Source organism: Perca flavescens, chromosome 21, assembly GCF_004354835.1.
Source record: "Perca flavescens isolate YP-PL-M2 chromosome 21, PFLA_1.0, whole genome shotgun sequence".
NCBI classification, from domain to species: Eukaryota; Metazoa; Chordata; class Actinopteri; order Perciformes; family Percidae; genus Perca; species Perca flavescens.
The window spans coordinates 12,754,712-12,777,967 of NC_041351.1; the positions used below are offsets into that span (position 1 = coordinate 12,754,712).

A 23,256-nucleotide genomic window follows, 5' to 3' on the forward strand; every position below is an offset into this window, starting at 1 on the left:
CGGAGAAGCTCCTTTTCTTCAATGAGTTCAATAAGAGAATATATATATATATATATATATATATATATATATATAGAGAGAGAGAGAGAGAGAGAGAAAGAGATATTCATATTCCAAGAAGGCAACTCCTTCCTCATCATTAGCCGTGCTTTAATGTACAGAATACAAATCATAAGCAAGTAACCATTTACGCACAAATGCAAGCACAATCTAGACATTTGTAGTCTGATTTGCTTTTACTCTAATGAAATAATAAAAAAATATATGAATAATACACAGTATTAAAAAGTCTTTTCATAATTTGGTAAATCAGACATCTATTTCTCTTTCCTGTCCATTCCCAAAAACGATGAGGACCATTAGTCCACATGTAATTACGGCTAACCACAGTATTATCCCGGTGATAGAATTTATATGAGATGTGCTGGCAATAAATGCCAAAATACTTAACAGCATCTCTCCCAACAATAGAGGGAATTTGCACTTGACTAAATGCAACTAAAGTTAAATGTTAAGTTTCACTTATTATCAAGCGAACAAACTTCATTACTGGAATATATCAAACCGCAGTTACCATAAAACAAGCATATTTCTGTGAGGCAAAGAAGAGAAAATGTCCAGCAGTAATATGTTATTCAGCAATGAGAGACCTTTAAGCTGGTTTTGGTTTGCAATATGGATGCATGATGGGTAATTAACTGTTTGCAAACACAGTGCACTGTGTGCTGCTGCTACCTTCTCTGCTCGAGATGAAACAATGAGGGTGTTCACAGAAAAGAAGATGATTTCACCAAGTAGCTTGGTGTTCTCTGTGAGGATTTTTTCAAATCAGTTTCTTTTGAGTACTTATGTAGAATTTATTTTACCAGGCATTTCTTTCTCTTTTTTCAGACATTCATTTAGCCATATACTGTAGATGTAAAAAGTGGTTAAATCAAAATTACAAAACATTCAGTGAAAGTTTTATATTTTTATGATGAAGAACAAATTAATATTGAAACATTGATCTGTAAACTATTATATATAAGCTTTCCCATGTATACTGTGTATAAAATAGGTAGCACAGATTCAATATATGTTAAATTAGTTTGACAGCTTCTAATTATTTATTCCCCCATTAAACCACAGAACAAACAAACATAAACATATGTGCAGTGGGATTCAGAGGATTTAAGAGATTTATGGTATTAAACACTCACCTCTCTTCTATTCACTCAAACAGTGCTTACTTGCTGTTTCGACTATCTAATTATTCAACATTAAAAGAAATCATGTCCCTAGAATCCTTTGAAAAAAAATGATTAAAGCAAAAATGTCTATTATGTAAAATGCTTTCTTACCTGTAAGAGTGCAATCCTAAATATAGAAAAATAAAATAAAAATCAATTGCTACATCTTGTATACACATTGTATATATTGTTATATGTATTTCAAGGAAAAAACAAAGGTATTTTGGAGTATATTTGTCATCAATATAATGTTTGCCCTATATAGAAGCAGCATGAAATACGTAGGCTAAGGCAAAAAGCAAACATACGTATGGATATTAGAGGCAAACATGTGTTGAGCACTAACGATATATATTTTCAAAAGCTCACCGAAATATATAGAGTTCCAATAGAGCTATCAGCAAGGTAACACATTAAGATTGTAAAATATGAAAGTAGCATGTATTAGTACTTGTGTTTTGCATTTTTTATTATTATAGCTTAAATCTGTATACGCCACAGAGACAGAATTATAATTAAATCTACCATTTATTGCTGATGGTGAACAATTCAAACGTGCTGAGGTCAGAAAGAGTGTGTTGATTTATCATCAGTGCTCATGAAGACTACAACAGAGAGCTGAAGTCTTGTGATCAGACACTGGTGATGCCTCTGACTTCCTCCACTCACTGAGACATGGAACTGCATGGATGAGACAATCCCCAGTTGTACCAAACCACAGCTGCACATGGAGCAGAGGTGAGCACGCGAAAACCATAACAAAAATAAATAACACCAACAGAAAGCCGTGTGTGCTCCTGCTCCATCATTCAGAGCAGCAGAGGCAACGCAGCCTATCATTATCTTATTAAAGGGTCCTGCAGATTAGAATCACCAGGGCGGCATCAGAGGCAGGTGTCCCCACGGCAGGCATGATAACACGCTGCCAGCCCCCAGTAAACTCTCAGGTACCCGCTGAGGCAATCCGGGGAGAGGCCAGCTTGGAGCTCCTCTGCTTTGGTCTGGTCTGTGTGGGCTCAGGTTTGGAGGGCCCAGAGCGGCAGGGTGCCTCTTCTTCCACTGGCTGCCTAAACACAGACACGCTGGATGAGAACCAGAGACGGCAATCCCTTTCCCTTCCTCCCTGCTCCCTAACACTGCTGGCTGGGCTGCAGCCAGCTGACACAAACACTGCATTCACCTCATCCAGATAAAGCACATCAGTGATCCCTGAGCGGAATAGTCTGCTTTCGTGGTGTTGCCTGGTCTAGGTGCGTTGGTAGGCAGATTCACAACACTTTAGTGCTATACACTGTGCACATAATACTGCTGTTTGACAACACTGCTGAGAGCAGATACAGAGGAATTACTGTCATAACATTTGTTTGTATGCGTCTAACAGCATGATGACATGAAACAATATTTTTTAATCAGCAATTCTGTCTTGTTTTGATGTTATAGTGATTTTCCTTTTTTGGTTGGAAGGAGCCAGCCATGTTGCAACACAGTGTAAGTGTCACCTGGATGTATGTATCAGCTCTATTTCTTGCTAGTTACATTTGAAATGCATTGCTGATTTTGTGATTGCTCCATCAAATATCGGCTATAATAGAAACTGCATTTCCTGAGCTGATGAGATAAGGTTAGTGAATCACCGGTGCTGAGCTCATCACCGAAATAAACACACACACACACACACACGTGCACAATCCCCTTGTTATTGTGGAGCAGGCATCAGGTTTTCCCCCTCCTATTGCTTTTATGTACATTATTATATGCAATGGTAGTTTTATTTGTATGTTATTTTGTGTGTATCCTTAATTAACCTGTTTTTACTCTGAAGCAATTGTTCAATATTTTACATTTTAGCATTTATTTTGTCTCTGTTGTTTATTTTTATATATATTATAATAGGAACATATTAAATAAAAAAATGTCTTCATAGAATAACTGATGTATGTCAAATAAACAAAAGCAGGACACAAAAACAAAATATAGTTTTGTACACCTATAGCCTACTGTAAGAGATATCTTATAATTTCATGTGGTCAATTTTTTTTTTAAATAAACTGCAATCACATACACTACGGATTATCTTATATATGTCTTTTTTTAGGCTGTATTTGTGTAAGAATAAGACGCAGAATTGGAGCATCCAAATCTACATCAGTTATTTGTGTCCAATGTGGCTGCTGAGGGAGAAGAGAAAAATAAAAACAGCCCAGTCTGGAATTCAGGTTAGTCCCAGAGGACATCACACCTGTCAAGAAAGCAGGATGCAATAACACCCTGAATCCCAAAAAATAGATCAGAGGAAACATTATTTAATATAATGAAAAATAGATCTAAGGCACTGACAAAGCAGATATAATAGGGAAGCAAGCTTGGTGTAATAGCTTTTATTCTGCTTTGATAGGCCTCTATTTTATAAGAAAAATAAATAAATAAAAAAAATACGGATAGGCCTACGTAGAGCCTGAATGTGAAGGACTGAAAAAATAAAAAACTTTAATTTAAACTGTAACTTAATTTGGCCAAGTGTGACAGACTGGTCGGGAATGGTGGAGTCAAACTGGTTGCAAACAGCCTTGAGGAAGTTCCCTCTTTTCTTTTCTTTTTTTCTCCACCGGGAGACCGCCCATATTTGCGTTTAATCCACATTTACAAGCAACTCCTATCTTCCTCCTATTTTACCATCACTGTCCTGCTCCCAAACTGCCTTTTTCCTCCTCACATGCTTTTCACTGCAGTCGTCCGCCGGCTTCCTAGAGCCTCCCTCTGTCTTTCTCTCTCTCTCCCCCTCTCTCCTTTTTTTTCCTCCTATTTATGAAAACGTCACTTCAAGTCCCTCCCTGTTTGAATCTCATTAGTTTCTTGTGTGTTTCTCCCTGTCAATAATCCTGAATCCAGACTCTCTCTATTTCCATCCCTCTCTATCTGTCAATCAGCGCCGCCTTTGAACTGAAAACCACTCCGACCAACTTCAACTCACTCAATCCGAGCGGCTCGGCTCCTTCTCCGGCTTCCTTTTTCTGCCAAGATTCCCTTCTTTTTTAGTTTTGTACCAACCGACAGGGCTTTGGAAAACGCCAATACAGACCCCAAACTTATACTCGGACTTTCTAGATCACCGAGATCAAGGGTTTAAAACTTCGTGTTTTGCCCCCCAAAAATTTTTGCACGGGAAAAATGCCGCAGCTCAACGGCGGTGGAGGGGACGATCTGGGTGCAAACGATGAAATGATTTCCTTCAAAGACGAAGGAGAGCAGGAAGAGAAAATTTCGGACTCCTCGGCAGAAAGGGATTTAGCTGATGTCAAATCTTCTCTTGTAAACGAGTCGGAAACGAATCAAAACAGCTCCTCAGACTCAGAGGTAAGTTGCACATTAAAAACGGGGATCGGTCGTCCCCGGTCTGTTAAGTTAGGGGCCTACATTTCTTACGTTGTCATTCTGATAGACTTGAAAATAAAGTTTACTATCGCCCCCATCGCCCGTTGTGTTAACTTTAACGCAATCCCTGTGTTTCATTGCATTTCAAGGCGGAAAGACGGCCTCCGCCTAGATCTGAAACTTTCAGAGACAAAACAAGAGAAAGTTTAGAAGAGGGTGAGTTTGTGCTTATTGTTCCACTCTTGGATTTTTTTTTTGCACCATGACATTATATGTGCCTGACGGAGTGCATCTCCTCCGCTTTATTCCTCATATGCATATTGTGGGAAAAAAAGTTTTCAAGGCCACTTTATATAAAAAAAACTTTTCTTCTTTCCCCCCGCCATGTTAGCTGCGAAAAGGCAAGATGGAGGGCTGTTCAAGAGCCCACCGTACCCGGGCTATCCATTTATAATGATCCCCGATCTCACAAGCCCCTACCTTCCCAATGGATCGCTTTCTCCAACAGCACGCACAGTAAGTTCATTTATTTACTACTGTATGTGCACACACACTCCTCACGTACGCACACGGGCTCCGGGTAGACGCGGAGGCAGCCGGACACGGAGTGTTGTCACCCAGAAGTACAGCCGATAAAAATGTAGAGCCAAGTTTTGCAACTCATGTAGTGTACAGTACAATGGCATGCATGTCCGCCTGCAGCTCCCAGCCTGTGTGTTTGTCGTGGGCAGCAGCTAGCATGCTAACAGTGCTAAGCGCTAGTACTCATTGCAATGAAAATGGTTATATGGCAGGTCATGTGCACTTGACATTTCTGCTTCTATGCTCCCTGAAATTTACTTTAACAACTTTTAAATTACATCCATGAGAAATGATAATATATATATTTATAATATAAACATAATATTATAATATTATTATTATGGTGTTATTATTACTGTGCAGGGTCTCCTGTATTCCAGGTTACAAGTGCATGTTTTTAACCCACTGAATAATGTAATTGGCTTGTGTTTGCACAGCCTCATCAAACATGCCCTTTTTTCTATCACACGCTGCATGAGCAGTCAGACCTTTACACTGCTTTCTGACACGCTGCAAGCAGTGTAAAGCAATGTAAAAGCACACAAATAAAATCACTATGCAAATGAGCTTTTCCAAGTGATTTGCATGTGTCAAAACCTATAAAGACACGTGAAAGGTGCATGCATTAAAATTTGAGAGCTTTTTTTTCATTTTTCCAGAACATTAAAATATAATTATTTCTTATTGATATTTTTTGTAAGTGTAATTTATTTAATGGAAATGATTGTGCAACACTACATACTGTGCTCTGCATGTGCACCACCATTGCTTCTAATGATGAATCCACTGCCTTAAAAAAAAAAAAAAAAAAAAGCATGTGCCATGTAAACCCATATTTATAAATAAATTCATGTTGTTTAGACACAATCAACCATGCTATAATTATGCACAGTTACTCATTTGCTCAGCACCTCGCTAGTCCCACTGGGCAATGGCAATCCTTAAGCGGCATAATTTTCTCAACCATGGGTGTTTTTTAGCCCCCCTATTTTAAACGGTTGCAATTACAAGTCTGTGCTTTAGGACCTGTCATCTCATTTTACAAGGTTAAGGCAAAGACCAGGCATTAGGAAATATGACCCCTCCACCCCTCCCACCACCTCAGATTTTGCTAACGAAACTGATATTTGTCGCCTCAATTTTTTGAAAATAAATGCACATCTGACACATAATGCCTTCTTTTGTGTTTGACACAATTTCTGCTTTTGAGTTCAACATGATCGGCCCAGGTTTTTCAAATGGATTCATTTTTGCTGCTTACACAATCCTCTCTACGCACATGTGTGTGCGTGTGTGTGTTTTATAGTTTTAAAAAAGATTTTATAATTCCCGGCATATGCACATATGAGAACATTTTGTCATTCTTTTCCTCTTAGTCAGCACGTCAGCCTTGTTAACGCTACTGGCTGGTATGTGGAATTAGTCACTCATTAATCTCATCAGTACTGACACAAACACATTCACAACAACAACAACAACAACAACACAACTGATTTGAACTGAGGCACTTCCTTGTTTCAATGGCAGAGGTTTGTAGTTTTCTTTGTGCCTATCACTATGCCCAGTACTAGTCAGAGGAGCGCTCATTTCATTGTGCTTATGCAGCAGTTAAAAAGGCAGTAAATCGGGTTGCATGGCTCGGGGATGCTGCGGCCAGACAGTGTTGACCTTTGCTCTCTTAATTCCAGCCCTGAAATACTATTTTCAGAAAAGGAAGGATCTTTTTTTATTATTTAAATATATGCTCCTTGATTTGGTACCTGTTTTTAAGTTTCCTCTCTCTGCCAGTCAGTACAAAATCTTAAAGCCACTGCTGATTATTGAGGAGATGCTTTTTTCCCCCGCATATTAGGAGACACTATTTATTACAGCTGAATTCACAGATCTACCTGAACAGTGACTGTAGATGATGAACATGGTTTTCGGCTTGCGGTGATCTTCCTACTGTACAGCCTCGGCCCCCACTGTCTGCAGCGCCCTGTGTGTCCAGCCATTAGAGCTTTGAAGTCAGCGGCCGCTGTAATATAAATGTATTAGACTTAAAGCTGGCATAAATAATTCACCTGGACATTGATTAGCTGTCTTGCTCCCTAACATGTCATGTGAGGCACTGAATATGACTGCTAGTATTATTGGAATGAGACTTTCTCTGTCTTGTCATGAATGGCTTTGATTCTCGCTGCTTTTCCCTTCATTTTTCTTTTTCTGCTCCTCTTGGTTTGGGCGATGCTGTGATATTTTTTTGAGCATGTGGATTTCAACATCTAGGCCTTTTTGAAATGTGTTTCTGTATTTAATATAAATGGTTTAAATTTAAAATTTCAGGTATTTCTCAGAGCAAAATTCGGATCATTTTTGATTTTTTTTTTTTTTTTTCGTCAGCTGGCACTTATCCTGATCTATCTGGACATTTTACCTTGTTTCTGTGATTTTTGTTTTTGCATGACTTAAGTGGGAGGAAAAAAGAAATTCCCGCATGTGGGGCGGTTACCGTAATTTGTCTGACCTCTGGGAGCCATAATCAGTGAGAATTTGTTTTTCCTACCACCTAAGTCCAAGGAGGCTCACTATTTAGTATCATTTAGCAATTTGACATGACGTTGTGCCTGGGCTTTGAAAGCCTTCCTGTCCTCCTCTCCTCTCCCTGCCGTCTCCCTCCTCCCCTAGCCTCACACAAAGGCCTGCTGGATCACTGGGTGCAGGTCGAATTGGAGAAGTGGCCTGCCCAGTTCAACCCCGTTTTTTTTTTTCTATCTTCTTTCACTTTCCCCTTGTTCCCTTTGCTCTCTCTATCTCCCTTCCTCTCTCTGTCTACCTTTTGTTTCCTGCCGATGCTAACACAGGGCTTGTGAAAAAAGGCGGCAGGTTAACTGCGGTGCTGTGGGCTAACATCACACCTCAACAGGTCTGGAGACGCAGAGGCTCAGGGAGGGAGAGCGGGATCTGGGCGGCCAGCTCTCCTGCATCGGGGCTGCAGGGCCGTAAATCCACTGGCTTTATTTACTGCCTTTCGGACTTATGAATGTTAAGATATTTGACGCCACCCCTGGCCCCATAATTCTCCAAGCCTGGAGACTTTTGGCGGAGGTTTTGAGTTTCGACGTATAATTACGAGTAGTTTACAAAAGAACAAGAAAGTGTAGGGGTGGGGGTGGGGTGGGGTGGGGGGGGATGAAAACGCCACACCAAGCATCCACCGCTGTGTTTAAAGTGAAAAAAGACGCTCCCAGAACCCGTGGCGATTCTACTACTAAGATGTTGGAAAGGCTTTGTGTGGTTGCAACAATAGCTTTTCTCCCTTTTCCTTCTTTGTTTCAGTTGTGTTGTCGTGCCAGGATTGCTCATGTTGCCGCATGATTCACCTTATTGAAAAATGAATCCACTTTTATACAGACTGACTTCTTCTTTATCATTTTTTTTTATTTTAGGAAGACATAATGGAGGATTTTATGGTCAGATTATTGTAATGAACATGCAGAAGTGAATGCAACACCACCTTCTTTGTGCTCACGTGCACACATTGCTGTGGCCTTATCTGTTATAATTGACACAGACAGACGGTATCTTTCCTAAACGTGGCGGCAGCATAAGCATAACAATGGTATATCATATGGATTATGTGTGTTCGGCTGCTGTAAATGGATTTTTGGCTGTTACAAGAGGAAAGATAGTTTAATGCGGATTTAAAGGATAGGGCCCACACCTTATCAAATTGGCTTTACATGTTAATAGGGCCTAATTGGTGTCCGCAGGGGGTTTCGTGGCACGACGCGGCCACATTTTGTGCCTCTAGCCGCAAAATGCACTATGAATTTAGTTGGAAGGTTGCGCTCCTTTTGTCTTGCAAATCACTTTTGTTTACAAAGTATGGCGGAAGCAGTCCCGCTCTCTCTCTCTCTCTCTCTCTATCCCTCCCACTACTCCTTTTTGTGCTCCATCTCTTCCTCTCTCTCTACTGTTTCTCTCATCCTCTATTCGAGGAGAGGGGAAAGAAAAGGTCCATATTTTTCTTCAACTCAATAAACAGTCATAAAAAGCACAATCTGCTTTGGATTTGAGGAGTTAAGTTAGAGAAGGGGGGGGGAAGCAAAGTTTGGCACCATTAAATTAAAATTGGGGCCTGCTAGACATTAGCGGTGCACAGCACATTCTCGGAGCTTAATTAGTCCGAACTGTAATTGTTCATGGTCTGCCAATAGGAGTAATGCTCAGGAAAAGTGGAGTTGCACTAAATCGGCCCAGGGTTTTTAAAACAATAAATCACTTGCATATTTGTGCCGTGATTCAGATGGAGGCTCGACCTCTCCCATCCCGACATGTGGTAAATTGTAAAGTCAATGAATTGCAGATGTAGTGGTGGTGGTGGAGGGACTCAGAAAGACAGGGAGAGGGAGTACAGTAAGGTTTTGTTAGTGCCTTGTGAATGAATGGAAAAGATTTGTGCAGTTAATATTTACTGAGGACATATATATATAAATATATATATATATATATATATATATATTTTTTTTTTATTTCTCTCAGCTAGCGGAGCTTAATTGTCTAATGCTGATGATGTTGGCAGGCTGTGCCGTGTCGTCGATCTGTCACTGCTTGAAAAAAAAAAAAAATCAGTTGGTTTGTGAGTGTGTTTCTAATCAGATTTTTAACTAGTGCAAAGGGAGTAGTGGTTCCCTGGTGGCAGTGTGCGCTGGGTTTGGGTGTAGCTAACGTTCAGCTGCAGTCAAGTCTGGTTTGGGGCTGAACCTTTTTTTAATTAAATCATTGACTTCATTGTTTTTAATGTAATAACAGCTAATCTGATGCCTAATTTTGACTTCAATGTAACAGATTATGCCTGTTACTCATTAAGTCATAGCACAGCCTGCATCTTTTTTTCTCTTTCTTTTGGTAAAACAAATTATTCTCAGAATGGATAAATCCATTTTCACCTCCTGTATCCTTCCTTGTTTCTGTCAGTGAGCCACCACACTCTGCTTTTCTGTGCCTGAGCAAAGAAAAAAAAGGCATTAGTTTAGCAGCTGTGCACTGGTGCCCCCCCCAGCCCCCAGTGTAACCCCCCTCCTCTTCCAGCCGTACCCCCACTCGCTCCCTCTTTCTCCCATGCATTTCTATAGAGCTCAACACAAAGATAGTACTGTACATCTGGAATGCAACTTTTGTCATCTGTTAAATATAGGCTAGCTCTGCTCCTGGCCCACAGGGCTTGGGGCTCCCTGAAACATGGAAATTAAATTATTGTGTGTGTGTGTGTGTGTATGTGTGAGAGAGTGCATGTAGCCACCAGTTACATTTGTATCCATATAAAGCATGTTGCTTTATTTTTATTTACTTTTTCCTTGGTAGACTACACATTTTTGGCTGCTAGAATTGTTCATTGCCCTTTTTGAATTCCTGAAGGACAGTGCATAGCTGATCCATTCATCCCTGTTGACACTGTCGGTTGGTGGAATATGAAGCTTCCTCTCACTTTCCAGCCAATAGAGTTAACTTACATGGAGTTGTTTCAAATAAAGACTTATTGAAAATGAAGATAAGATAGATTATAGATGATGAGATTTGATTGGCAGCCTTACTGCACGGCATCCAGCTGAAAAGATAAGGTTTAAATGACTATTGATTGCATTTTTTTTTAGATATGAAGGTTATGGTTAGGATTAGCTAGTTTTAAGAGATGATTAGGCTACCTAGAATTGGTATTTTCTCACAAAGTGTCATAATTACAAAACCATCGAAAATGTCATTTTCTAGAAAGGCAGTTTGACTGTTGATTTTTTGAACTATTTTGTCCGGTGTAGCTGTAAATGTACATTTAACCATTTGTGGTTGAAGAAAAGAAATCCACAGAATGTTATGTGAAGAATTGTTTGAGCTTAGGTATCACTCCAGAAACACTTCTGGTATGTGCATTTCTTTTTTTCTTCCTTCTCTTCGTCTTTTCCTTGCCTTGAATGTACATATTTCTTTAAGTTCATTCATAATGGGACCAGAGTGCTCCAGTAGCCAAATGAGTTCCCCAGTAGCGGAGTGAGAGGGAAAGCACGGGGCAGGAGGGGGGCTAGAGGGCGCAGAGAAAAGCGGGAAATGTGTGTTTGGGCTCTGCGTGTGTGTGTGTGTGTGAGTGGAGGGGGACAGAGGGGCGACGGGGGGGGTCGGACGCACAAAAGCCTTCTGAATAGACCGCATAATTGCTGTTAATGCCAGGGCAATGAGAGCAGCGACAGTTCCTGGTTAGATGTCCAAACAATAGTGCCCCTAGGCTTCACATTTATCTTCCTGTTAAAAAGAAAAAAAACTGCAGGGACTAAGCGGAGAGGAACATAGATTGGAGCAGGCAAGTTTCAGTTTTCAGCCACGCTTGACAAACAGGCATGTGTTCATGTGTGTGGTTTCTGCCTCTGAATCAGCCCCCGTCACCCCCCCTACCCACCCCCTCCTTCATGTTGCACTCCGTGCTTCCCACACTCATCGTCATCAACAAATTTGCCTTAAAAGCTCTGGGTGAGAAGGCCGCTGTAACGCTGGAGGAATTCTGGCGGTGCTGGCCTTCTGTTTGGATTGTGGCGTGTGTTAGGGAAGGGTCAAAGTGCACCGGCAATGACATGCATTCTGTTGAGAAAGGAGCTTCCCCTCTCACCTCTTTTTTTACAACAACTGATAGAGAGAGCTTGAGTCTCCATTGGAGTTTTTATTCCAGCGTGTGTGTGTGTGTGTGTGTGTGTGTGTGTGTGTGTGTGTGTGTGTGTGTGTGTGTGTGTGTGTGTGTGCGTACGCCATCACAGCTCTTAATGATCATGTCGGGCTAGATAATGACTAGCCGTGCCAGTGTGCACTGAACACCTGTGGTACACCAGCCTTGGCCATGTGGTCGAATGCTCTGGAATGTACCACAGAAGAAGAATCTCATTCATGCTAATGGCTTTAAAAAAGAAAAAAAGAAAACAATTTAACTTTTTGTTATTTTATTTCTTTTTCCTCTTGTACATGAATAATCAGACAGTAGTGGTAGAAAATACTGGCATCTAATTCCATCCTAACATAGAATGGAAATTAGATCTTGTGACCTCATCTTATTTATCTTGTGGTAGTATGCGCTCCTATATTCTGCAATATTTCTATTACAACATATTAAACATAAATAATATCAAACTCTATGTGCAGTATCAAAATTAGTTCAGCTACATCCAGTTTAATATGCATATGGTGTTTTGTTTTTTTAGCTGTCTTGTTTTTGTACACAGTTTGTATCTCCAGTCTTAATGTGGTCAAGGGAATTTCTGGATGCAGATAATCTGTTCAAAATGGCTCAGATGGGAAGGAGGCACTTTGTGTGTGCTAAACACATAATGGAAGGGTTTAAGGTGATAAAAACTCCAGTCACTGTATTTTTGATCTACTAATTAAACTTTTTATTATAGCAGGATAAGCTGTGTGTGTGATTATGTGTGTGTTTGGGAAGCGGAGTGAGTCTGCTAATGAGGTGAACGTCTGCCTGTTTGTTGTAAAAGGTGGTGGATTCATAACTGCCCGCGAAGGTGAGGGAGGTTGTAAGAGTGCACGAAGAAATAAATTCATCTGCTAATCTGCGGATTATGGTAGGATTTGGGGAGAAAAAAATGTTGGCGAGATTACTTGAAAATGCACAAGGCTAATAAAATGTAACCCCTTTACACTGGCCTGCCGTGTGGAACAGATTCTTTTTTTCTCCTAGTTGATGAACCAATTCCAGTGGAAAACAGATTAAGAGTAAATTCCCATGTTAGCTCTTAAACCAGCTGTTAGAGACCTATTTACACACAATAATAATACGCCTCTTGTAAAGACACAGCTGTCAACTTGTGTACAGCACTAGATAACATTTCATGTGAACAGCATGTCACATCCACACATGGCCTACGCCTCGCACGACAGCATTGAATTGCCAACCATTGTGCAGGTAATGTGTTTATTTGCCTCCAAAATGCAGCATCAAGCAATATGATTGGTAGTGCAAATTTAAATACACTACAATACAATTGTATGCAGTTATGTTAACAGACTGTACACTTCATATTTTAAATTAATTACTTTTTAAATTACCTTTCAAATATTTGTTTTTTTTTTCCACTTTTTCCCCCCAAATGGATCTTCATATTTTAAACTGTACTATGCATTGCACTGAAACTCAAAACATATGTATGGACATTGTTTTAGCCGGTTTTCATCTTTCAAAAAACTCCATCCACCCTTACATACATTCCAGTATAGTGAGAGGCCAGTGTGTCAGTCGTGGGTCAGGGTCAATTCCAAAAGTGAACAAATTGACTCACGGCACTGAGTGAATAGTCAATTGGCTTCCTCCCTCCAGGGGTCAGAGTGAATGGAGTGTCTTGTTTGGACAACTGTCCCGAGGTGAGATGAGTGGCCTTCACCGTTCAGCCAGATGGGACAAACTGACGGACAGACAGACAGACAGAGGAACCAAATGCAATGGCAAACAAAAGGCATAATGGAATGTGGCACTGTTATGGAAAACAATGCAGTGTACTAGTCCCCCTGACATTTGATTGAAATAATGACCTGCAGTGCACCGTCGTTGGCAGCTCTGATGGTGTCCACTGCTGAGGCATTGACACAGGGAGGAAGTAATGATTGTAGTCTTCCTATAATAAAACCAAGCCTGAATGACAGCTGATTTAGTAGACCTCTGTTAAGTATTAAATGTAGATTAGTGTTGCACATGTTCCCGTACTCGAGTTTACATACTTTGGCACGGAAATGCTCCGAGGATGATTATTTTACATCCTGGTTTTCTCTAATGATGGGTCACAAGTCTTATTCCAACAGGTTTCCCTGTGGCAGTCCCGTTTCAAAACTGTTGGAGTGAGAGATTGAATTTCACATTTGGTTTGGAAACTACTTAAGTGGAGCAACCATTGTCAATATCCAAAATGAACAGCACAAAATTCCAAAGTTGTCTTCGCTGGATAAACCAGTAAGGAGATACTGGCCTGTAGCTTTTTGGATATCTTGGTTATGTATAAACAATATTTAATCCTTGTGTTCTCCCAAACTTGTGTTATATAATCTTATATATTTTAGTAGTAGTGAAATCGTAAAGGTCATTTGTATAATAAACATGGATACTATAAAGATTTTTTAGCGTTATATTCTTAGTTAAGTTATTTTACATCCCTGTAAGCCAAAGGTTAATTTTAGATATTAACCATGAATCTGAAACCTCTTCAGTCATAGTGAAAGTCAAGATTAGAGACAGGCATCACTGGGCTGGCGTGGCCTTTGTGTCATATGATGCACGTCACAGTGCCCTTTAGAACCAGGAGGCTCTTTATCTCCTCTTTACTGCCTCCTCAATCTTTATTGGCTGCCACACTTTGCATATTTGAAATATCAATAAAGATAAATTTCCAGCTTCGTCATTACAGGTGGCGCCAAGTAGTTATGATTTCAGGCTGGATCCTTTAGCGACGTGATGATTTTAGTTCTTTTAATAGCTTATCTTTCTTCCCTTGGAGGCCAGCGTGGACTCTGGCAGTCAGCGTTTAAGTAGCCAGCACAGGCTTCTGGAGCATTTCTGGTAGATGAGTCCAGTTTTGCATGTCTATAAAAGCCCTTTGTCTGTTGGGGATGACCCTTGCTGTTGTAAGGCCTGTATCTGTCTCTGCTCAGGCAGGCAGGCAGGCCTGCAGTGAGGATGCAGCAGCTGGCCGAGGCCCAGGCACAGGAATGCTGTGTGTGCTGTTTAAACAGAGGCTCGTCTCAGTGCAGGCCTGGAGGAGCTGAGGGAAGGAAGTTGCTGCATGTTTACATAGCTGAATTGTCCTTTGGGCCCCCCCAGTGTCTAATGCACTTCTGTTCAAACATTCACAAGTGTGGAGATGACCCCAAATGATGCTGGTGTTCACAGCTCTGCCTTCACCCTGCCTCTGCTCTCTGTTTAAATGTGTGTTTGTGAACAGTGAAGACTCATGGCCACTACTTTCTTCCCTACCGTGGGTGTTTGCTGCTTTAACCTGGAGGCTTGGATGATAGATAAAAAGTATTACAAGCCTCAATCTATCACACTGAGCCATAAGGGAAGGGCAATGAAAAGAGATGTACAGACAGATGAAGAGAGTGAAGGCAAGGTCCTGTCCAACAAGGAGCCAGACATTGACATACGGCGGAGTCGTCAAGCTAATTGTTGTTTGAATTACCTGTTATGATCCGATGACAAATCTCTCACACTCTTGCCACCGGAGCGGAAAATGTATCCGGGGATTGGCATGATCTTCGCAAGTGTGTAAACCTGGCTTCAACAAGATGGATAAATGCAATTATTGGGTAGACCTGGAGAGGGGAAAATCCATTTAAAGCCTGTAAAAGCTAAGCAGGGGCCGTGGTTAATTCATTTGGCCAATTTACGGGTGATGTACGAGTGTCAGGGCACATTAGTCTGGTGGGGGAGAGGTGAGTGTGTGTTGGCCCAGTGGGTTGGGTGGATGTGTTTTTTTTGCAAGGGGGGGGCTACATGTGAAGATGGTCTTTAGTTGCAGAGCAGTCTCCTTGAGACCCGGTTCCCTACTTCTCTCCGATCCTCCCCCTCCGCCGTCTCAGCGGACAAAACAAATGGAGCCTGGACATGGAAATGACAAAAAGATGCACTGAGTGAGAGGGAAGAGGGATTGCTTTGCAAATGAGGTGGAGAAACATGGCTGTGGTCTGCTGGGCAGCAGAGTGAGCACCACAATCTACGAGACAAACACACACACACACACACACACACACACACATCCTGCGAGTTGAATGACTGCTTTCTCTATATGCAGCAGTTGTGACCACACTGTGTGACCAGTAATAGTAATTAAATGCCCCAAAAGAGCAGACCTGTAACCTTACAAACACTTTAATTTCTATGTAATTAGAAGTGAGTGAAAGATAATGTATAGAAGAGCAAGCTGAATAATAATTAAAAAAATGTTGCCCAACTTTTTATGTTAATGTTGACCCAGATTGACTTTAATACTCTCTGAGTTTTAAATTGAGTTATCATAACAGTGTGGAAGGCGATGTTTACTGTGGGTATTCAGAGCGCTGAGCACGGGGACCTGCTCCCCTGACAAATGTTTCCTTTTTGCCCGAGCACTTGAAGTGCTTTTATGTTAACAAAATAAAAATATCATAGATGAGACTGCAAGTTATTTTCGTCTGTGTTTCTTGTATAGGGTGGACCTATCTGTGTTTATCAACTCTTGCAACACATTGACATTGGATGGCTTCGCTCTGCTTAGTCTGTTACACAGCCATTGTCTCGCTGGAGCAAAACCACTCAACGGTTACACAAGCTGAGCGGTATGCAAAAACAGTGGTTAGAGCATAGCCGGGCGGGTGAGAGGCGTTGAGGGAAGCTTTGGTTTACAACTCCAAGCCACAGCCTGAATCAGGGCACGGTTTGCTATCAGACAGAGAAACACGAGAGGCTAAGACCTCTCTCACTATGATGCAGATGAAGTGGTTGAGATCACACTTGAGTGCCTCTTGGTTCTGTAGATTTGGTTTGCGGGTGTACATACGTGTTTGCAGTCTGTGTCGGAGGCAGTGTGTGTTAGCATTTGTCACCTGACTGCCAAGCAGCCGGCTTCAGGGAACCATAGTCAGTGTGAATGCTGGGGCTTGTCAAAGACAGGTGCCAGTGCTGCCGTATAGCAGCTGGGAAAAGACCGCAATGCCCACAGTCAAGTGTGGGCCTTTGGGAGACAGCATCAGCTAGAATTCCCTGCTGGTGGGGGATCAAATGTGAAGGCCTCACTTCAGTTCCATGGCTTAAGGCTGAAACATGCTGTATGCGCCTGTGCATGCACCTTCTGCAGCCGCTCCGTATACCATACATACTTTCCTCCTGTCTTTGCACTTCTATAGGGAGAGATGTTACTGCGCTCCAAAATAAACTTTGACATGTGAAGATCCTTGTTTTGCTTAAAGCACTGTTGCTTAGGTTTTAAGTGCTATCAAAGTAAGCAAGCCATTTTCATCTTAAATTGAATATAACAGCTGAACAGATTATGTTCTTATGATTCAAGTATTCAAAGAATGTACAGGTAAGAATTACACATTGTTCACACATTTGATGTCCAGCTGATCTGTTGTTTTGTTAAGCAGCTGCATTTTGAAGGAGTTGCACCGCATACTGACAATCAAACCGAAAAGGCGTGCTTTAGGCAGTTAGCACATCCGCAATGTCTGGAATGTAGAGAAAGGCAACAGATCTGCACACATGCTACGATTACATCATTGCAGACGTAAGACCTGTCATGTGCTAGTGAGCTCCAACAACCACAAGAGGCATTTAATGGCCTTTAGTGTTCCAATATTCCACTAACATTTGTTGCCTAATTCTGAATAAGTAAATCAATAAAAAGCTTTTATTCTGTATGATTATCAGATTCAGTCTTGCCTGGTTGAGTTTCATTTGAATTCAAAATCTCTTTTTGATAACCCAACACAATATTAGGGATGTGGACTGACTTGTAATAAAATGATCATGTAAAATGTGCCTTCAACTCTTCTCTGTTAATGTTTTAATGTCTCTGACTTCCATGTGAACAATGTGGTATTACATAGCAGCGTAAGCTTCTCTCCCAAGCAGAGCAATGTCACAAGTGGAAAGTGGAACAGGAACTCCCCCGTCCTCTCAGGATGATGGGGTTGTAGATGTACCTGGGAGCCATTACTCTAAGCCCTCGGAGCCTTCGAGGGGAAGTTCCATGGACCCTTTCTTCTCATTTACTACACTCGCCTTTGGGATCACTTTGAGTCCTGCAATCTGAAAATCCTGTACTGTAAATATGCAGATCTAGTCATCATCTTCTCCTGATCCGCCTGCTCGCTTCCTCCCAGATGCTTGCCCACCCTCATGGGAGAACAACTGCTGGCTGCCGCCTATAGGCCAGTGCAATTCCTTGCCCTGACTCAGAAAAAGAAAAAACAAACGCATGGAAGTTTTCTATATGCTCCCACAGATCATTTTACATCAGTAGACGTGCCTCTTAACACAACTGTTCCCAGTTAGTGGCGAGCTGCCAGTCTTATTACGGTCACCCGTAGGACAAATGTTTTTCACTACCACTGTGTGTAGTTTCATATGACGTGGCTTGGTTGTTATTCAAACCATTGAACCAACCAGTCAGTTTTTCTTCCTCTAACTAGATTATGTCGACAAGTTTTGTTTAACATGGTCTACATTTGTCTACTCTTGGCATAATACATAAAGTTGTGGTTTAACATTACACCGATAGGTGCAATAGGTAATTACAGAGAAGAAATGTGCTAAGTCACCCTAACAAGCAGCCGTAGAATTTATAGTCATCATCTTTTTATTGGTATGCCCAAGAACCACGTTTTGGTGATTGAGTTAACATTAGTGGTATGCCTCGCACATTCAGAAATGATCTCACTGAAAACATTTTATGCCTGACATTAATGAGGCCAGTCAGCACAGTTAATTTGCTGTTATTTAGCTCTGCGGTAGTGTTAAATCTTGAACAGGCTGAGAGAGAGGCCTCACTAAGAGTAAGTGATGAATAAATACTAAAACTCTGCCCTGAACTTAAGGACAATCTTGTTTCTTGGCTGGACAGCTCGACTGTTGGAGCTCCCTGGCCAGAGATTGAGATGCTGTGGTCTGAGACACTGGGAAAGTCAACCTCTAATTGTTCACAGAAGCCATTGGCAGGAGGAGCTGAGAAATGATGAGTGAGGCATCACCGGGGTCCAATGCTAAGATGAGAGCGCTCACACTTGCCATTCAGGATTTTTCGAGCCCACTGGGATGCTCCCCAATGACAAACTGGTTGTCCTAAAGAGAAGAAAAAAAAAACCCAGCTCTTTTTTTGGCTCACTTTTAAGAGACAGACACTTTCTTCACGTTTTAAATTGGCCTTGTCATGTGGTTTCCTCAACTGGGCTCGACTGTTTCCACATAGGCCAATGTTCTGTACCAGTTTTGGTTTCGAGAAAAATAAGGGTCTGTTTTTTCTGGCACTGATCACTATGGTATTAAACTTCCAATTTTTTCCGAGAGCTAACACAGTCATGCGTTTGTATTCTTCACGCCTTTTTGATCTCTGTCACAGTTGCTTGGCAAGAAGCACGTTTGTCTCTCTGTCCTAACACTGCCACGACCCTGTAACCCTCCCCCCTCCCACTTTTCGCACAAATCTTCGTGTTTGTGGCATTTTCCTGTGTGCCATGATTTAGCAAATAACATCAGTAATGATTCAATTGGGCATAGAGTAATTGAGAGGCGGCCTGCTTGCCATCTGTCTGGTGAGATTACTACTTTCTGTGTAATTAAACGTGTGACCTTGCGGCCGTGGAGGGAGGTGCCAGTGGGCAGCTACTGCCAAAGAGCCAGGCCATCTCATGTTGAAGTTGGGGGGTGGCTGGCTGGGAGGGGGGAGAGTTGTTGTGTGGTTTTAACAGTTTAGCCCAGCTGCTAAAGATAGCACAGGCTGATGTGAGTCAAGCTTAAGTGGCAGTCTCCTTTACATGGATGTGTCCTGTGTGTGTGTGTGTGTGTGTGTGTGTGTGTGTGTGTGTGTGTGTGTGTGTGTGTGTGTGCGTGTGTTTATTTACACACACCAACGAGCCGGTGTCAAAACCCAAGTCACCAAGCCTCAGTCAATTTGGCAATGCAAGAGGCGCCCCGCTGAAGTCGGAGTGATCCCTGTGTGCATACAGTGTAACCAGGAGAGGGTAGAGACGCTGGGTCCAAAGAGAGAGAGAGAGTGTGTGTGTGTGTGTGTGTGTGTGTGTGTGTGTGTGTGTGTGTGTGTGTGTGCTGGTGGGGTTCACGACGGGCTGAATAGAGGCTGCTGTTTTAACTCTGATTTTATGTGTGGTTTTGTTTTGACTCCTGAGGTTTGGTTTCCCTTGGACAGTGTCCAGAGATTACAAGGCCTGCTTCTCCTCAGCTCTCCTGCGAGGCCGACGTTAAGGGCCCTGCAAAGCACTGTGATTGGATTTCATTCCTGATCTGGTTGTTTTGCGTTGTAAACAGGACATTAAATACAGGGTAGATGGTGCGCTAATGAGTCTTTGTGTCAGTGTATGTATGTGGAGGTAGTGGTGGTGGTGGGGGTGGGGGGGTGTGTTTGTGTGGTTTTCAGGCTTTATCCTCTGCATCCTCCATTGCGGTGTCGCACACCCTGTTAAGAAGAGGAACTAAAACTTGTGTAGTACGCTGATGATGTACAGTTCACACACAAATGCAGAATGCGCAACTGAAAAATGCATCAGTATGGTTTTTTTCAGTGTGGGCTGCATGGTGTCTTGCAATACTTCCTCCCAGAGCTTGGAAAAAATAATCCCTCTTGTTCCCCCAAACAAAAATAACCATTTTAATTACTATGGTTGCGCTATGGTGCGGCCACAGCGTGGCTGGCAGGACCCGGCTGAGGTGGCACTGGCCACTGGGGATGGGGACAAACTCTGGGCCGGCCTCCTGGGAAATTACAGGGTGGTGTGGAGGAGGGGGGGGTTGTGGGAGCTGAAGCTTGCCTCCTTGCTTTCAGCCCAGAGAGCTACTGTTTGCAGCGAGCTAGCTGCTCTCTGTTTCATCTTCGCCCTCTGGAGATAATTGGACATGTACTTCATGTTTTTTGTTTCAAAGTTAAGTTTCATTGTTTCAGTCAGAAGATCTGTGTATCTGCCCAGCATGCAGAAAAAATACATTTTAGTTTATCTTTTTAAAATAACAACATTCTTACCATCAAGTGGACTCCATTTTCATTTCCATTGTTTCATACATTCTTATGATGCTGTTCCCTCTCGAACTTCTTCAGCCAGCTCTTGTCTCCCTTTTCTCTTTTTCCACCTCCCTCTCTCCACCCAGCAATCCCTCCCCTCTCTCCCTCTCCTCTCTCAGTATGTGCTCTGATTACCTCTCCAAACTGGCAATAAGTTGATTGCTTTACAGAGATGATGTAAGCCTCTGCCCTAGGGTACATCAGGTTGGATTTCTCCCGCTTTATCTTGTAAAGCCTAAATTAACAGCTGGTTTGGTTGGAGTTCTCCTGGATCTGACTAAAGGATTAGGCTTGGTTCTCATGCGAGTCAATCCGGTTTGATTTATTGCAGGTCTATCAAAAAAGATCAATGGGAGTCCTTTTGAAAGTAAATCCTTAATCGCTCTTTGCACTTACGTGTCATCATTGTGAATTTTTTTTCCTCCTGTCTATCTCTTGCTCTCTCCTTTCTCCATTTCTCACTCCCTAATTCTTATTCTTTCCTTACACCAGTGCCTTGTCTGTTTTTTTTTTTTCAACACCCCACCAACCCAATGCGTGGTAGCGATCTGACTGTCTGTCGATGGTAGCATGGTGAATCGCCGGATAGATTTTTCTCTGTTCTCATTAGGTATCCATCAGAGCAAGGCAGCCCTAAGCACGGTTTTAGCATCCTCTGGTTGGGATCACAACCGAAATGAGACCCTGCTACTGCTGCTCTGTTTCGTCTTCACCCAAACTTCACCTAAATCGTGCCCTATCTTTTTTCCACATAAGGCCTGTCACTCACCTCTGGCTCTAGGTAACAAAGATGTTGATGAATTCATATGTTGTCATAGCTTTGGACTATCTAGTCAGTATTAGCCTAAAAAATCCAGTATTGGTTCCTTTGTTGACCATCTTCATTCCCTCCAGGCATAGATGCATGCTAACACATGAAAAACATGCGCTAAACCGATTCCAATAACACAATCCTAACTTTCAGTCATCTCAAATATTGCAATAGTGAATGCTTATTTTCTTGCACATTCAAGTGCACATGTTCCCTGTCAACCACATGGGACAACACTCAAACAACACCCTGCTGCATATTTTCTTCCAGACATTCGTAATGTGACCTGGCAGCTGTTGAGAAATGGGGAAAGGGGGGGGGTTATATTATACTATGGTTTATATTCTTCCACCTACTCCAGCTTTCACTCATTATGTTATCTTCAGCACCCCCTCCACACCTTGTTTTCCCCTACTCGCTCCTCCATTTCTCAAGGCCGTGACTTTAAGGAATCTGTAACTTGAAAAATACAACCAGTAGCACAGACCATAGGGCTAGATGGACGGACAAACATCACTGATGATATGCCATGACGTGTAGGCTACACGTCCTTTCTCCAAACAGCATCCATATTTCTCTTGAGGATTTCCTGAATACTCATGAGTCAATTTCTCCTATATGTTGAGATATCACATGGTTGTAGGGAGGTGAAAAGGGCTCCAGGCCAATCAATGTCAAATTCAGGTGTGTCCTCCTGGCATGCTCGGTGAGCTGGATGGCTGGCAGACTTTGGGTAGGAGATGTGGGAGGGGCCGTTGAGGGGTGGAGGTTGGGTATATGTGTGAGGGGTGGGGGAGATCGACAGGATACGTGGGAAGGAAGGGCTTGCTGTCAGCCAGCTGGACCTCTTAATCCTACAGCCTTGGGGAAAGTGTGTGTGTGTCTGTGTGTGTGTGTGTGTGCGTGTGTGTGTGTGTGTGTGTGTGTTTTTGTCTCGTAGAGATTTGTCAAGTTTAGCACACCTCTGCTCCCCTCTTTGGCCCAGCTGAGCCCACAGTGTGAGTGTGAGTGTGTGTGTGTGTATTGTGTGTGTTTGTGCTCTAGTGAGAGACAACCAGGATTTCATGTGCACTGTGTTTACTGTAGTCCTCGCTTTTAACGGCACACTGTATATTTATGTCGAGACGATACAGGCTCTCACCCCCTTGATGTTGGAGAGGTGCTGGAGGTTGGTTTGAGGTGGAAGTGTGTGTGTGTGTGGGGGGGGGGGGTTGCTTGTGTAGGGCTGTCCCATGTTGCTTGTTGAGGGCTCGGGAGGAAGGGGTGATGAGGGGGAAGTTGTGAGGGCAACAAACACTGCCAGCACCCCCCTCTCCGCCCCATCCCATCCACTGCCTTCATGTCCAGCCCTCTCTGAGTATCAAACGTCTAGTCTCTAAAACTCGTGTGTGTGCACTTTTTCCTGTTTGACGTCATACTGCAACTAACTGGCTGATTGCGTCATCCCCTTGTCATTCATTAGACACAAAACATACTA

The 23,256-nt window shown here is 42.3% G+C and overlaps 1 protein-coding gene and 1 long non-coding RNA gene across 20 annotated transcripts in view; one reads left to right on the forward strand and one right to left on the reverse strand.

Moving 5' to 3' along the window:
* Window positions 1-955: 955 nt before the first annotated feature.
* Window positions 956-5,299, reverse strand: LOC114547668 (uncharacterized). The gene is made up of 2 exons (XR_003691254.1): window positions 5,082-5,299; window positions 956-2,296 (listed from the first exon to the last, which is right to left on the reverse strand). It is a non-coding gene; the product is annotated as an uncharacterized LOC114547668 (long non-coding RNA).
* The window catches only part of tcf7l2 (transcription factor 7 like 2), an 88,178-nt gene continuing 68,836 nt past the window's right edge, over window positions 3,915-23,256 (forward strand). For 15 of the 19 annotated variants that reach the window (XM_028566948.1, XM_028566947.1, XM_028566944.1 and 12 more), the window contains exons 1-3: window positions 3,916-4,583; window positions 4,751-4,817; window positions 4,993-5,117. In XM_028566948.1, the coding sequence (XP_028422749.1) occupies window positions 4,398-4,583; window positions 4,751-4,817; window positions 4,993-5,117 (378 nt within the window). In that variant the 5' untranslated portion in view covers window positions 3,916-4,397. Of the gene's footprint in view, window positions 4,584-4,750; window positions 4,818-4,992; window positions 5,118-23,256 lie in introns of all 19 variants that reach the window. The other 4 variants (XM_028566943.1, XM_028566942.1, XM_028566945.1 and 1 more) reach the window with 1 other exon arrangement.